Source organism: Apteryx mantelli, chromosome 1, assembly GCF_036417845.1.
Source record: "Apteryx mantelli isolate bAptMan1 chromosome 1, bAptMan1.hap1, whole genome shotgun sequence".
NCBI classification, from domain to species: domain Eukaryota; kingdom Metazoa; phylum Chordata; class Aves; order Apterygiformes; family Apterygidae; genus Apteryx; species Apteryx mantelli.
Window position 1 is genome coordinate 195,026,816 of NC_089978.1, and position 17,362 is coordinate 195,044,177.

The 17,362-nt window shown below is 39.8% G+C and overlaps 1 protein-coding gene across 2 annotated transcripts in view; it reads left to right on the top strand.

Annotated features, from left to right (window-relative positions):
* Positions 1–5,271: 5,271 nt before the first annotated feature.
* The window catches only part of CFTR (CF transmembrane conductance regulator), a 96,672-nt gene continuing 84,581 nt past the window's right edge, over positions 5,272–17,362 (top strand). The window contains exons 1-2 of one of the 2 annotated variants that reach the window (XM_067315135.1): positions 5,272–5,460; positions 17,030–17,140. In XM_067315135.1, coding sequence (XP_067171236.1) covers positions 5,408–5,460; positions 17,030–17,140 — 164 coding nt within the window. In that variant the 5' untranslated portion in view covers positions 5,272–5,407. The remainder of the gene's footprint in view (positions 5,461–17,029; positions 17,141–17,362) is intronic. The other variant, XM_067315127.1, reaches the window with a different exon arrangement.

Genomic DNA, 17,362 nt, shown 5'->3' on the forward strand with positions numbered 1-17,362 from the left:
ATGATTCATTTTTCATCACATTTTCTGGGAAAGGAGGAGCTTTTGGGAAATCATGATGCCATAAGCCACAGCTAACAAGCAGTGTGAAATGCAAAATGTGGCTAGTTTATCCACACAGAGAGTACTTTGGGAACTTTGACAGCTAAAACAAAAAAGATATTTGTAAGCCATCAGTTAGAATGTTTTTGTTGAATACTAAATTATATATATACTCACAGTTCTGAGTATTGTGACAAAGTTCCTTCATTGTTACTATTTTGAACCTTTTTATGTGCAAGAATATTATTAATGAACATGCTTTTTCCAGAGAAACAGCAGATAGGTTTTCTCTATCTTGACATGTGAGCAGCTCTGAGACAGAGTCATTACTTTTTTTGTAAACAAAATTATAGTGTAAAGCCCTATCTTGTGAAAGCAGGGATGGAAGTAAGATTTTGTTTTCTGGAAGACAACAGCAAGCACTGCAATCTGAGCAGTGAGAGCTTCTAGCTGGTGTTTCTTACCAACAGTAGCGTATATGCTGGGCAAGTGAAGAATCCCCTAAATGCCATGTCATAAACCTTACTTCCTGGGAAACACAGGGCTTTTGGTTGAAATTCCCTATTGATTTCTAGGAAGTTCAGACACGATGTGTGACTTTGGGACACCTCTCAATATTCTCTTGAGTGCTATATAGAAATGTTCTGCTCTTCCGGTTGCATGCTGAATAAGAATGAAAGTTTCTCCACTAAATTGCAACAGACATTGTTGGTGATTAATCTCTTAGCAGAAAAACTGTTTTAGTCTAGCTGAAACAGAATATAAATCTAATTTTACTGTAGAAGATTTAGCCCCTGGCTTTAGTTTGTCTGTCTGTAGTCTAGTGGTTAAGGAAACTGCCTGAGAGGAAAGGTGACCAGATTCCTTTCTCTGCTCCCCAAGAACAGTTGGGTGTTGTGTAAAATTAAACCATTTCACAAGAGGTATTGAGAAGGTGTACCTGAGCCATACCTTAGGGCATTCTTCTCAGAGGAGTTGAACCAAGGTCTCCAACCATTATCTAAATCACAGGGAATGAGGAAGTGAACCAAGTGTATTAGATTCCAGATGGACATAGAAAAGGTTGAGGGAAAGATCGCTAGGTTTGTGGATCAAGTCCTCTACTTTTATAAAAAAAAAAAAAAAAATCTGGAGAAAAGATTGAACTGCTTTTGGGTTGAATGAAGTTTTGCAACCAAAAATAGTTTCCAGTTAACTAAAGGTTCTGAAAAATTTGAGGGTTGAGTTAGAGTGAAATTGATTTATATATATGATTGCTTCAGCCATCAGAGAACATAAACTTCTCCTTGATACCTGTTTTCTCTCTCCCTATCTTATCCAGAGGACCATTTTTTGACAAAGGATATTTTAAAGGATTAAGTTTTCAGAAGATCAGAATTATGAGACTAATGAGCAGAAAACCTATTTTCATTTTAAGCAACAACAAAAAATCAATGACTGTAAGTGTTACTTTTGGCAGCCCCTTAGCTTTGTTTTTTAAGGAGGTGATGCTTATGTGGTCATGCTTTCTCTTTCCACTAATAACTTTTCTACCCCTTTGTCCATTGATGCTAGCTAATAGGTCAAGGATTCAAATATAATTACTTTCCTCCACACTTCTGGCAAATCAGCGGCTGGGAAAAATCAACCCCCCCCCCAACCCCCTAGTATATTGCTTTACTTAAAAAGCTCAGTTTGTGACTCCATAGCAGATAAAGCCAATCTTCCCCCTGCCCTGTCTTCCTCCTCTCTTGCCCCTTGCCGTATGTTTGTACTCTTACTTATCTTGGCAGTAGTGCCAAGTTATCTTCCTAGTCAGTTCAGGGTGCTGATCCTGCTGAAAATGAATCACTCTGTGGTAGGGTTTTCAGTTAAACCAGAACCCTGACAGCTTTACATGTAGTCCAGTGGTCTTGGAGGGGAATAGGAACACGTAACCAAAGGCAGGACAGAAGCCAGGAACTGCAGCCTCTAGGGTGTAACTCACTTCAAAATTTCTGTGAACGTGAAAGCAACTGACCAGCCGATCCATTTCCTATGTGTGCAGCTTCAGACTGACTACCACAGATTGTTTCTCATTTGCCTTGGTATCATTGCACTTCTGCAATGATGCAGTATGGCAGCCAGAGTTACTGCAGTGATGGCACAGGCTTTACCTGTTCTCCTGTTCGCATGCCACCTCACTCTGTAAATCAGGCTCACCACATTTTCTTCAAAAACTCAGAGTAAAATCAGATAGATGGTGGATATGGATACAATTAAAGGATAAAGTAGCTGTTGTCATATCAGATAGCATTTCTGTGGAAGTGAAGGAAAATCACATTAATGGAATTCACAGATAGTACTAAATTTGGATGTATTTCAGCCCCTAGAGAAAATAGAAATATTGTGGTTTATTCCTGCTCATAGAAATGCTAATGACAATGTTCACATTCATGTTCACTGGAATATGTTCAAGCTCCCTGAGAAGATTAGGAATAATGGCTGTTCTGAAACAACAAAATGTTCTGTTCAAAAAAAAATAAAATAAAGGGGCAAGGAAATATATCTGTAGAAAATTTGAAAAACACAACTAGTAGAGAGTTTGCAACAGTATGGGGGGGAGATGGAAGTAGATGAGTTCTATACAAATCTGTCAGATCACTGAGCAGGGAACTAATCACTCCTGGGTTTTGGTGGTGCTGAGCATAGCAATAACTGGTACTTAAGAAACTAGTCAAATAAATAGTCTAAGTTTAGAGAAGAAATGTTCAAAATTAGGGATTTAGAGAATTTGACATATAAAGGGCAGTGGAATTTGGAGCTAAAAAAATAATCAACAATAGCTAATGGGATATCTTTGTCAGTCCCAATTTTACTGGAAATGCTCCTAAGTCAGGTCTGGTCATAATAGCAACAAGGACTTTTATGGAAAATACTCCATTAGCCATTGACACTTTAAGCAGTTTGGACTTGATCCACAAAAGGTTTTAAATGACTAACATACCTCACTTTCTAATGTAAAATAGGAAAAACCTTCTAATGCCCTGCTCAGTTTCTGCCTTATCTGAACACACCAGAAACCCAAAGGCTAGAAAGGGAAAGAGTCTGTAGCAGACTATTTACATGTTGATCAAAAGACTTGGGTTTCCAGCCTGTCTTTAAATTGGCATTTAACCATTTTGTAACAAAGTGAAAGAATTTCAGAGAAAGATCCACTTGGATCATCTGCATGTTAGGACCCAGTGGGGAATTTCTTTGAGAGGTGGAAAATGTGGGTTCACAGCCTTGCCTTAAGTCAGGCAAAGGGGGGATTTGAATCCTAATCTCTTTATTTTCTAGTTGAGTATGCTAGTCACTGAGCCCAGTGGATATAGAGGAGTTACTGTGTCACCACTAAATCAAGGAGAAAATTCATGCCTTTAAATATGATAGGGAGGAGGTACCTTCGAGTAGCTTAGAGCCCGGTGCCAAACTCCTCGAGATGCCACGTCGCCTGCTCCCCTGCTCACTGCGGCGGGGCGCTGCGGTGCGGTGCGGTGCGGTGCGGTGCGGTGCGGGAGCCCCGCGCCCGTGCCGCCGGGGCCCCGTGCCGCGCTGCGGGCTCCGCTAGGTGGCAGGATGCCGGAGAGCTCCCGCTGCGGCGCGGGTCGGCTCCCGGCGCTGAGCACCGCCGGAGCGGTGCGAGGGGACACCTACGAGCTCCCCACGGTCTGCGAGGAAAAACTGTAAGGCAGAGAGAAATTCTGTATGAAGCTCTGAGGGGTCTAGTGAGAAGCAGTGACGTGAAATAAAATAAGAGATAGCTGCGAAGATTGCAAAGAGTGACAGCTAGTTAAATTAGCATAATCTGTAAGACCATAGAGAGTCATGTTTGCCTGTTTAAAGAACCAGTGTGGACAGGAACAGTTGTATGCTTAGGAAAGCATGATCTTTTCCATCATTTTTTTTTAATTACAGAGGTAAAAGGAAATAGGAGTGTGTAGATATCACATTAAAGTATTAAATGAAACAGGAATAAGTTATATACAGAACTAAAACAATCACAAGACCTTATTCCTGCTTATTGTCACCTTTGTTTTCTTTTAAGCATTCTTTCTTCTGCATACTCTTTGAAAGCAGGGATTATGTTTGTACAATACATGCATAATTCCAGAAACAGCTTTGTTATTAAATGTGGATGTTTGGGCTAAATTTTATAAGGATATACCTTTAGTTCTCATTCTTCTAGGTTCAAGTTGTCGTGCCTATGAGAAAACTTGAAAAATTGCAGCAAGTGTATTTCATAGTGAATGTGATTGTGCTTACTGTTCGCGTTATTCTTATCTGAGCTCCCTGTCCACTATCTATTGCTTGTTTCGGTCATTTCACGGCGACGGCGTTGGCCAGCGGCGCGGCACACACGAGTGGGTCCCCAGCGCCCTCTCTGCCGTCGCGATGCCCCAGGGCGCTCCTTTAACAGCTGTCTTGCAGGACCTCGTACAGGGGTCCTGGAGAGCCTCAGGAGGGATTATGTTGGGTTTCGCCCCCATACTGGCGCTAACGGTAGGATAACTCGGGCTTTGGGCATGCACAGAAGTTAAACCCCGTTAAACGAGGCTTAGGCCCCCTTCTGTTTTAGAGGGTGCCCCCGCGTCTCTCGCGGACCGGCAGGTTTCGCGGCGGATTTGCGAGCAGGTGGCCCGGGAGCTCCGGGTTGGGTCTGTGGCCGGGAACAATGCGCTGGGGGGCTGCGTGTTCCTCTGGGGGACTCGGGGGCTCTCCTCGCTGCCCGGTCCCCGCTGCCCCCAATGCAGAGGAGAAAGGCACAGTTTAGAAGGGCGATTCGCCCTCTTGAAGGGCGAGGGGGATCGCAACCCGGCTCCCCGCCCGTCCTGCGGGACCCTTCGTTAGGTGACTGCTGGCTAGGCGCCGGGTGTGCGAAGCCCAGCCGCGGCGCGCTGGTAAGAAGAGTTAATGGGCTAGCGCGAAGCACAGCGAGGAGCCGGGGGAGGAGTGTGTGTGTGTGTGTGTGTGTGTGTGTGTGTGTGTGTGCGCGCGCACAGGGGGGAGCTCCGGGAGCCGCGGGACGCGGCCGGGTGCGCGGTGCCGGACGCGGCGGGGGGGTTGGGGAGAAGGAGGCGGAGGAGGAGGCGGCGGTGCGCGGGCCGGCGCCCGAGCCCTCCCGCTTTTGAACCTGGGCAAAGCAGAGGCGGGGAGAGGGGCAGGGGAAGGAGGCAGGCAGTGACATCAGAGCGGCCCGAGCGGATAAGGTGGGAGAGCCGCGGGAGCGGAGCGGAGCGGGCGAGCGAGGCGTGAGCAATTAGCGGCGGCGGCGGCGGTGGTCCGCCGTGCCGTGCCCTGCCCTGCCCTGCCGTGCCCTGCCCTGCCCTGCCCTGCGCCGCGCCGCCCCGAGGCAGCCCCGGGCACCATGCAGAGGTCCCCCCTGGAGAAGGCGAACATCTTCTCCAAACTTTTCTTCAGGTAGGAGCCAGGCGTGGCGGGGCACGTGCGGGCCGGGAGAGCGGAGCCGGCGCGGGGCGTCCTGGCCCGGCGGAGGGCTCGGCGGCGGCAGGTCAGAGCGCTGGGCGCCAGTGAGCCCCAAAAGGGCTCGCAAAGAGAGCGGTGGGAGCCTAGTTTGTTGAAAAGTGATGTGATCTTATCTCGCTCCCCCCCCCCCCCCCCCCCAGTTTTTAGCACCAGGGATGGTCTCTATCTATGAGGTGTCATAAACCGTCAGTAGTCCTAGACAAATTGATTTATGACATAATTTGAGCAACCTTTGGTAAATTGCTTAACTACTTAATCTGTTATTTCACTGCAAGTTGTGAGATCACGCGGGGGGGGGAATGGTCTGAAAGCAAGGATTCCTTCTCCTTGGCTTTTCATTTTTTTAGTTCAGTGCGTGAATGTAATATAAGATCCTACTGGAAATAGTTCCTTGTAAGCCTTGAAAGTGTTCCCTTACGAGTAAAGTCCCTGGCGCCTTTTCTTTCTCACAACTTCAAATAAAAAGAGGAGAAGGAGCCAGTACCAACGCCTGTGCACAACACAGTTCATAAGACAATTTAGAATCCTGAAAATATTTTACATGATATTGTTGGAAATAATACTACTAGCTGGAAAGAGCAAATAATCTTTCTGGCCCACATATCAGTTTTGCTGTTTCCCCAGGGAGCTAATTTCCCCTTTTGTTACTTGAGGGTCTTTCATGCAGCACCGAAGGGAGGGAGGAAGTCTCGTGTGAAACATGGACATGGTGACTGAAGTGAGGGCATGTGATATGAAACCATAACATTGGCATGAAGTTCCTGGCTGAGATACTAACTGAGGGCTTTTAACTCACTTTCTAAAGCTTTTGGGATAACTTCCCTTTTCAGCAGATTGGCTTAGACTTGGACTTTTTTTTTCTTCTTAGTTTCTTAAGAAGTGGCTCTTTATGAATTATTCTGTCTGTTTGCTTGCCTCCCCCCTTTGATTCCTTTGATTCCTTTGGCCATTCATTTCAGCCAGATGTGATAGCCGTGAAGGATCCCAAACATAACCGGTTTCTCAAGTTTTGTGAAACGACCAGCTAAGGAGACTCCTATCAGTGTCCTCTACAGATGCTGCAATGTGAAAGAAGCTGTACCTGTGCTCAAATGCTCTTAGATCCAGAGAATGTGGATAAGTGGGAGTGAGCCCTTATAAATTCTCCATAGAAAAAGCTTCAGTTAGTGCTCCAGTCAAGTGTAAGATACAAATCTGTAGGAAATAAGGCAACATATTAACTTTGCTCATGGAATCACTTATTGTATTTCATTTTATTTATTTCTAAAGCTTCAATTAGCATGCTATCCTAGGACCTGTGATGCTGTAGATGTCAAACAAAAATCCCAATAAAATAAATGTATTTCTGATTCTTGCCTTAATTAAAGTTCCCATGTCTGAAATCAGACGCAACTCATGCTCATTAACCATCCTTGGGTCTGAATCTTTATGTCAATTAAATGAGGTCTGAATCATGCATATCATGCGTGATGCATGATATTGTACTGTCTTATGATGTGATAATGTTATGATAATAAATATATAAAGAAAAGATATTTATGGCAAATACTGACTAGAGCAGAAGAGTTTCTGTACAAAACTTGATAATAATATTGTTTCAAAGAAGAATCAAGCTATTAAAGCAAGCATTCGGTTCATTGGGTAAGAATAGCCAAAATTATGTATATACTTTTATAAAGAATCCAACACAATAATATGCTTCTGTGAATTACAAAGTTTACTTGCATTTTATCACGTATATTGTGAATTTCTTCGTCTCTGTTCAAAATTATTATATGAAATATTTGAAAAGATCACAAAAATGAAAACCACAAGATAAAAAATGTTACATCCCAATTGGCAGCAAGAATGTCTTTCTCTTAAAAAACCCTTTTTTAAAAAAAGAATTATCTATAGCTATGAAACATATTAGCTTGTTTTAAAATGTATGCTTTCATTTCTCACTGACTCAGAGTTTCTGCCTCATCAAATTAGTATCAGGATCAATGTTAAAGATTGTTAGAAGGTAAGTTATCACAGAGCAAAAATTTGTCAAGTATGAGGATCTTACAAAACTTAAAAGTATATTATTTGTGATGAGCTTTATAAAGTCAGAAAAATTTACTTACATATCACTAACAAGAGACCTGTCCTGTCAGCTAGAAGCATCCGCAAAGCTGTGGAATTAGATTGGATCAAGGTTTTGTAAAATGTCAGAGTATTTTATTAGTGTTCTAGCTGAATCTACACATCCCTAGTTTATGAAACTGATCATATTTAGTAAAGCGCTTCAGGACATGCCTACATTTAAGCGTGAGCTTTAATTCTGTTAAAATGTGTGAGATACAGAACTCATGAGCATTATGTCAGAAACAAGTAGTCAATTCTTAAAAAAAAAAAAGAAAAAGTGTCTGGAAAAAGATATTGCTTTTTCCAATCATGATTAAATAGTTGCTTTCAAGTATAACATTGAAGAATACTTCAGTGAAATAACTTTTCTAGTAGTTGCTATGGAACTCTTTGTAAAGTACAAACCTGAATATAGTGCAATAAGTTGAAAGTCACTGTAGTAGAAGTGTCACTAACAAATAAGAATTATTTTTCAGGAAAGTCTTGCTGATAAATGTAACATTATTATTTAATATTGCACAAGCTGTTGCCAGCTACCTGATAATAGTGTCTATAAGCCCATTGTCAAGGATCTTTTGCTTCATCATATGACCTGTTCAGGCTAGGGATAAGTTTGAACATATTAAAATGCAGAATGGGGCTACTAGCTCGTGAATGAATAGTTCAGACATGTTTCATTATTGTTTGTACATTTTTTTTGCTAAACTTTATGCTAAAAAGTGAGAAGCTACCATGTGTATACAAGGAGTATTATCTTAGGGAGAATATCACCTTTGTGTTGGATTTTTAACATTAGCCAGACTGATGGTGGAAAAAGTGAGACTCGCTAGAGGTGGTCATGATGATTTGGGCTTTAAAAATCAGCTTTCATCCTGGAACTTAGACAGTTTTTGTTTAAGAAACTGAGTTTTGATAGTTAAGAAATGAGATATGAGGTAAGTGGTTTGATATCTTCCATTAGGATGGCATTTATAAAACACTAGGTATTAAGTGTTTGGGCTTTCAGTGTGTGGTTTTTTTTTTTTTTTTTCTTATTATATTTTCAGAATTAATCTCTTCCTTTGCAAACCACATGTAAGACACTTACATGTGCTTCTGTGCACTGGCAACCTCTTATCTTGTTTAAAGAAAATAGACTTTTATGTAGAAATGGTTACATGGTCATATGCTTAACTTTATATTCATCGTGAAGCTTCGTTGTTGTCTTTATAACAAAGTATGTTCTTAGAATTTTACAGGATCAAGGCCATACCTCTGATAGCAAACAACCTCAGTACTTTGCAATCATTTGGTTTTTATTGTAGGTTAACTGATGTTAAGAAGTATTGTTATAGTTTTATTAATGCAAGTATAATTAATTTATAGCTGAAACATAGACTTATCACTGTAGTTCTGGAAATGGCTGGAAGTTTTGGACAATTCTGATTTTTTGATAACCAGATTTAGGTATTTAAACCCAAGTTAACAAAAGGCAATCTTAATGCTCTTGTCCAACTGTCTAAGCACATAGTTCTGCTTTGGTACATACAAAATTTGATAATTGTCTTGGCACGACTGAGTCATTCAGTGCCTGTTTCATTATTAAATCCAAATGAGACATTCAAGCTAAACATTCTTCATGCTCTGTCTTCTCAGGTGCCCAGTCCTAGCAGGCGTGCTCTAGCTGCCTCTTTCTTTCCAAACCAGATAAAAAGTAACCTGCCCCCTTTTATACAACTGTCCATTGGTTCCAACAATAATTTAGCATATAGGGGATCTATATTGACTTCCTTCTTCTGCCATGTGTGTGTCGGGAGAGGTAGGGGAGAGAATTCAAGTCTACATATCCTTCCCCTTTACCTCTTCTAGGAAGTAGGCCTAGTTACAAGTATATGGACAATATCTGTTCCTCCTTTTGAAGTTGTTTCAGTTCTACTTCTCTGCCTCAATTAATCTTAAAGCATACGAGTGAGAGTGACTCTGTACTCCACTGGTTGAGCAACTCATTTGCAGGTGAGTCTTGATTCCTGTTCCTTGGGCATTTTATATAAAGTGTATTAGTAGCCTTTATGGTGGATAACAGAATCCAAGACTTAAGCTTTGGAAGCGCCTAACCCATGAGCTACAATCATGGTTATGCTTTTACTTTCTCTAGACTAATTCTTTCTTAATTATTTTCTGCAATGGCACACTTTCAACAGGGAAGTTTGAGAATGCCCTTACCGAGACAGTTTCTGGTTTGAAAAGGCATTCTCCTAAGAATTGGTTTGAATCCCTTCAAACAGAGAAAGGAACTAAAGCTAGAGCTGCTATACCTTGGCAAAGTATTCTAGCCACTGAGACATTGTGGTGGAAAGGTGATTCCTGCTCTGTCCTTGAACTATGTATCTTAGGATTTAACTCCAAGAGGGGAGTTAGGATTGTGATTCCTGAATAGAGATTAATTTTCATGCCTATTTTCTTAGGGAAGTGTGGGATTTAATGTGTGTATTTGTCCTCAAAACTTTCCCTGAAACAGTCTTGAGTTGCTAAAAATCCTAGGTATTGTATAAGAAGCTTAAATACTTAATTCATGGCTATGAATTCCAGTCTGGAGGGCAGGTGTCTGGGAATTGTCATACCCAGCATATATTTGGAGTATCTCTATGATGCTAACTATAGCATCTTGCCTATTTTTTTTTTCTCTCTGAGTAGAGAGCCTCTGTATGCAGGCAGCTATGAGCAACCATCTGTAGCAGGAGAGTTCTACAGTTTGCTCTTGATTCCACCCCAACTCCCCCACCCCCACTTATGTGTTTGCGGGTGTGGTGGCTGTGGGCACAGGATCATGCCAAATCTGACATCTGGAGTCACGTTATGTCCTCTGAAATATGTAAGTAAATGGAAGGTCAAATCAAACTCTAGCATACAGGGAGACTTTAATGATACATATTTTACAAAATGTTACAATGTAAGTTTGTAGATGCAATTGAACCACCATTCCATGTGGGGAATGGTAAGCGTAGGCAGGAGAACAAGGTCTCACAGGTGGTGTTTACTTAGCACTCAGCTATGCAAAAGGATATCCATGAGCATTCTCACAGTCACCAAGCAGTTAAACCAAGGCTGCATATAATGAGTTCCCCAAATTAGGAGAGAACATTTAGGCTTTTAAGACGTATTTGGAAACTACATTGTCTTTCTTTTGAAATGAGAAACCTTTTGGCTCTCAGGTATGGGTAAGAATGCTTCCTTCAGGAGAGGGGATTGATCCTGAAGGGCAGTACTTGGGGTGGTCTGCTGCAGAATCGATGCTTTGACTCCATAGGCAAGGTTGTGCCTTAGGAGAAAATCCTAAGTGACAGCTGGGAAAGGTATTTGGTTCAGGTATATTCTAATGGAGTGTTTTATTGTTATTATTTTTCTTTTTTAAACTTTTTCCCACTTTTAAAATAATGTGAGCCCTTATTGTGTTGGGGTTAACCTGGTCTTTTGTTTTAACTTGTTTTTCCAAGTTAACTCAATTTAAGTTTAATCTGTGAAATCCAGGATGCTTTTATTTCTCTGGAGATAACAAATACAACAAAACAGTGTGCCTTTGCTCACAGCCTAAGATCAGTTTGGGAATGGGGAGACATGAGGTGTTTTCCCAATAATTTGCAAGGGTCAGGCTGAGGAGTGGCAGCTTCAAATACTAGCATACAGAGAAGATGGCAAAAAGCAAGTTGTAGGAGAAACAGTTTATAATTCTGGACTAAATCCACATTGTCTTGGTGGTAATTTACCTTTTGATACTTAGTATTTAAATTAAATAAACAATTTCCCCCCCCCCCTTCCCTCCCCTGTTCAAATTGCCACAAATGTGTTCACCAATTCATGAAGATTTTTATTTCTGATCATATAGCGGTCCCAGAGGTTGGAACAAATGACAGATTTGGAAAGGGTTATTGCATGTGATGTGCGTCAGTATGCTAATTTCTTATAAAATGTATCTATAAATGCATGGATAAGACAGTGGAGTGCTAAATTGAGTGAAATTCATTAGTGTCACATTAGCGACACATCTGGGAGCTTTTCAAATTCAGTTCAGTCATGATTAGCACAGCTTTGCAATAATTTTGCTGATGCAAAGTTTCTTCAGTGTTCCTTGCTCATTTTAAATGTTTTTCAAGGGAAGAGGAAAAAAAAAATCTTTCTCATGATTTCTCACTATGCAATATAGTAACTGAGAAAGAGAATGAAGATGATGAAACATTCTCTTGTAGCAAGTCTCACTGTAGGTATATGCTGAAACAGTGTCACAAACTCTGTTTACAGCTGATGGTCATCATTTTGATAGCTTTGTAAAAGAAATATTTAAAGTGTATATTACACTTGATTTTGGTATCTAAATAATTGTCAGGCTTTAATACACTAAAGGTATTCTACCATTACATGCTTCACTACTTAAATATCTTTGTGCCCCCAATGTGCCTCATTTTTTTTTCTCAGAAATAGTTCTCACAGTTGTTCTGAAAAACTGAAATACTTTGACCATCTTACTAACTGTAAGGAGAAGAAAAAAGAAATTCTGCAGAGAAGTCAGAATCTCAAAAAAACACTTAGAGATTGTGCTGCTTAGATAATAATCTGAATAAACGTAACTTTGCAAAAAATGGACAGAAATGGACAGAAAAAACTCTTTTCCAAGAGTTGCTGTGGAGGAATTCTCATTATGTTTAGTTATTGAAATCTAGGGGTTTCAGAACATTGATTATTCGTAAAATGGTGCTGTTCACCAATAGTGGCAGAGTCAGTGGAGTTGCAGGTAAATATTTTCCATGTCAAATAATTCCTTACAGCAAACAAATGTTGATTAGTAATGAAATTTAACTATTCCTTTTAATTATCTGTAAGAAAGAAGAAATGAACAGGATCTTCATTTACCTACAGTTGTTGAAACCCTACAGTTGCATTATGTATAATATTAAGCTCAGAAAATTCTTTTGTTTGTGTGCCTTGAAAGGGTAAAAATGCTGAAGGTTTAGTATAGTTGTTGGAATATATAACATGCTACTTCAGCATGTTACTATTTGAAACAAAAGAAGGTGGTCCAACCCTACCAAGGCCCAGGAATTAGGCAGTGGTGTCTGCTGATTGTTGTACCATGGGTGCACTGAATCGTCACATCTGTTAGCAAGGATCGCGTAGAACTACAGTCAGCCTTTATGGCCATGGTACAGAATGCTCAGAGACAAGCGTTGGTGGTGCAAACAGTGTCCTGTTAGGGATAAGAGAAAGCTGGAAATACTTTCCTTGCTCTATCTCCACCAGGGTTCAGGCTCAAGCTCTTAGCAAGTGCAGGCACTATTACCCACAGAGAATAATGCCTTGAAAGAGGAAGAAGTGAAGCCATGGTTGCCTTTGCGCTGCTCAGTAGATCTTACTGGTAACAAGAGTTGTGCACATGACATCTGTTGAAGTGGCACCAGACTGGTCAGGTGTACCCTTTCAGGAGAGCTTCTATATATGCATAATTTGCTTTGCGGGCCTTGGTCAACATAGTTCAGTTCTCTTACAGCAAAGTAGCACCACTGCTCCTGTTACTTTACTAATGTTGTGTACTTTGTGACTGGGAGAGGGTCTGATATGTTTGGGAAATTCCTGTACACAGGAGGAAAATCTGTGCAGTTGGCTTAGCAACACTGAGGCTCTTTTCTGTCTTCGGTGGTATGCAAAGTAGCCTTAAGGGAGAGTCAAATCCTACTGACAAGTTAACAGCGTATGTTAATACTCTCTGGGAAGCCAACGACATCTGTCCCATCGGTACAATTCACTGGAGTGGATTGAGGCTGAACTTGCTGGAGAAACAAATAGCTATAATAAGAAATCTATGATATATTTCTAAAGTGGATGATTAAGAAAGAAAGCTACCAAAAGAGCAGTTAAAACAATGTTATGTACGTTATATTTACATATCAAGCTAGTAAGGTGTATTTTCCTACTAGGCAATTAATATAGAGGTGGAACTTGTTTTCCTTCTTTTCTTCTTTCCTACTGTACACCCTTGAAACTTGTTCCCTGCTGGGTTTCATGTGTATGTACCCATAATAACATTCCTAGTTAGCGGCAAAACTCTGACAGCACTACAGGTTTCTCTGTGAAAGAGTTCATTAAATGCCAGCCAGTAATCCGGTGACATTTGCTAGAGTAACGCTGTAAAGCCAATCTGTTTCCCTTTCTTCTTACTTTCTTCCTTTCAAAAGAAATTTTGCATTTTCAGTAGACATGAAAAGAAAAAGCTAGGAATTAATGCTGGAAAACTCACTCCTAGTAAGCCAAAAAAAAATACGAGAGGCATATTCATTGACAAACTCTGATTCAGCTATGTTATCTTGTGATAAAGAAACATTGATACCTAAAGATTATATTGCCAGTTAAAGTAGATTTATAGCCATTTTGCATTTCAAAACTGTGCAAAAAATCCAGAGTATGTTGGTAAATCTGGCTGCTCTTAGAATCTGGCATAAAGTGTTTTTTAGGAGATATTTATGCATTCTAGGTCTACTATATTTTGTGAGACTCTGCATTTTCTGAAACACAGATTTTGACAGTACACCCCAAGTTATTGAAAACCTGTGTTGAAACAAGTGTCATGTTATAGGCCATTTCCTCCCACTGTTCTCCCTTGAACCTGAAGCCAGTTGGCACAGTTCACAAATTGCCCAGATATAGTTAGGGTGGGACTTTCCAGTAAAGTCAGGCACCTCAGACATGAACATCTTTTGGGCAACCTCTGTCAGCAGACTCCAGTAGAAGCCTGGTTGCAGACTAGGAAATCCCTGGAGGAAGGTGACAGTACCATTCCTTTAGCTGTCTAGAGGAATTCATCTACCTTACTTGTAGCTACTAAGCTACTGTGATGAGTAGAGATATGAGGACAAAGACTGTGCTAAGTCTAAATCAAATTTGTCGACTTGGGAGAGGAGGGTGATTTAGGTGGCACTGATAAATAAACCCAGTTCAACACCAAGTAGAACAAGAGGCATTCTTACAAGCTCAGTAGATCTGCTCAGCTTACTACCTTCCTCAAATGATAAAACAGCCACTCTCTTTCTAAATATAATTTCCTTCTTTCTAAATTTTGTTACTTCAGGCAGTGGCAAAGTGCCAAGCTAGATACTAATCAAAAGTATAAATAATATCAAAGGTGTAGAGAGAAACAGTGCAGTGCAAAATCTTTCCCAAAATGTACAAGGTCTGAAATATTTGTCTGAAGCATTTCTTTTTTGCGAGACAAGTTGGGAATTACTTATTGCAGTCTCTCTCTAAGCATTGTTAAGGGACTCAGCCATAGGTTATTCATCAAAGTCAGTTATCCTACTTAATTATGGTATTGGGAATTAAAGAGGTCACTGACAAAGTACTGTTGCTTACTTCCATTAGCTGCAATAGTGGTTTACTGTCCCGTAACTTATATTCATTTTATCATTGCCAAAATGTCTGAATATACTGAGTTTCTAGAAGCCAATCAATGAGAGTTTCTGTTCCTGAAATACAAGGATTAGCCATGTTTGCACAAGACATGCACAAAGTCAACAGTGACAGGTCCTTTCACCGTCCTGTATGTGACTTATCGTTTGCAGTCACCACCCAAGATTTTCACTGAACAGGATTATTTTAAATCCAACAGTTTTTTCCTATCTATTTTATTACGTCTCTGAAAACATTGGCCCCTATCTCCAGAACTAGCAAAGTTTATGGACATTTTGCCAATGACTCTCCAAAGTGAGATAATAGCTCAATAACTTTAATAGCTGTAACTAATAGCAATAACTCTCAATAGTTCTAATAGCTGACCTTGCTGTAACATATTGTGAATGGTGTGTTCTTTCTCAGGTAAACTGCTGACAAAGACTGAGCTAAGCGCTATTTATTTGAAACTGTACTGTGATTGCAGAATGAAGGATAATCTTCTAATTTCTTAAAAAACTCTGTCTTTGCAGTGTGCATGATATAACTGTCCACTTGGGAAATATCTTTGTTTCTTTATTTACTGAATTACTGTGATTATATTCTTGTGTTTTTATATGATTTATAGCTTTGTTAAAATGAATGTTAGAATGTGCATGTGTATGCACACAAATAGTTACACACAAATAGGATTTGATTGTTGAGCCAAGGTCTCTTTGCACTGATGTGATGTCTAATTGCTTTCCTTTACCTTTAATATCCAACCTCTTTGCACCATCAGAGGTTGCAATTGAGAATGTGGCTTACTTTGTGTATATGATATATGTTTTATCAGGCATACAGTTAAGCTATGTTAAAAATCAGCTCAAATAAGCGGTGTGTATTTTCTAAGTAACCACGGGAAACATTTTTGCATTTCTTTTGCAATTTTGTTACTGTTGTCTGTAGAAACAATCTAAAATAAAAAAAAAACTGAAATGATTGAGCTTTTGCAGATCATAACTTTTATCAAAATTGTAAATCATGTGTTTTTATAATCCATGTTTACATATGGAAACATGACAGCAATCAACTGCAAGCTGTTTCTTTCACAGCTATTTCATTATTTTTAAGGAAACATATTTTTTAACAATGGCAGTAAAGCAGAAGCTCGAATAGCTTCAAAATACATGACTAGTTCTTATGGTTGCTTGTTTATGTTTTCTTTTTTGTTTTCAAAAAACCTTCCAAACAGAACCTGCTGCAAAAAAAATTTATGTACATCTTAGCACCTGGGTATTAGTAGGCATTTGAAGGATTGAATTGTTCAATAACGTTAGTAATGGCTTATAAAGAGAATGAGGTGGCCATTGTAGAGTTATCTCCTGCTTTGTTTTAATTCAGCATACCCTTTAAATTGATACTAAATTTGAAAACATGTCATTTGAAGAAAGAAATTCAAAATTTTTAGATATGGTGGACAGATGGAAGATCTTATGGTGAGTCTTGCAAAGATCTTATGTATTATTTCCTGTATACTGCAATGTAAGCTGTCAAAGGAACAATCAGGTTGTATTTAAGACTTTCCAGCTTATATGAATGAAATTTATACATGCAATTTACTACACTTACCATTTTCTGTTCATTAGTATGGCCATGGCACATGTTTGGAAATGTAATACAAATGTCTCAATCCACTGCTTATTTGTCTCCGACTGCTTAAATAGGAAGTTTGGCTCATGATCACACCCCAAAACTGATTAAATGTAAGAGTTTTGCAAATATTCTTTTAATGTTATATTTACCATTATAGTTTAGTAAATATAATGCAGTTTCATGCCTGCACAATATCATGTGATATTATTTAGTGTGTGTTTTATATATATATACATATATATATACACATACATATGGCTGCTGTGGAGTAAATATTCAGGGCTAGACAATGCAAGTCAGAAATAACCCCAGAAATTAGTGATCTTTATTTATGGTTTTTTCTGCTTAGATGGACAAAACCAATTTTGAAAAAGGGTTACAGACAACGATTGGAGCTGTCGGATATTTACCAAATCCCTTCTGCTGACTCTGCTGATAATCTTTCTGAAAAATTAGAAAGGTATGAAAGAAGTATGCTTTCTTGGCATTACCTTTCAGATTAATGAAATAACAACTTTGTCTGTTCCAGGAAACACATTGCAACTTTCATTAGAAAGCTGTTGGGTAAAATATCTAAATAGCATTGCTTGCAAGCTGTTGTCTGCTGACTGGTTCAAGTGTCTCCTGATTCAGCATGCAAAGACATTCAGTTGTCCTTTGGGGCTGATTGGGATCCATGATG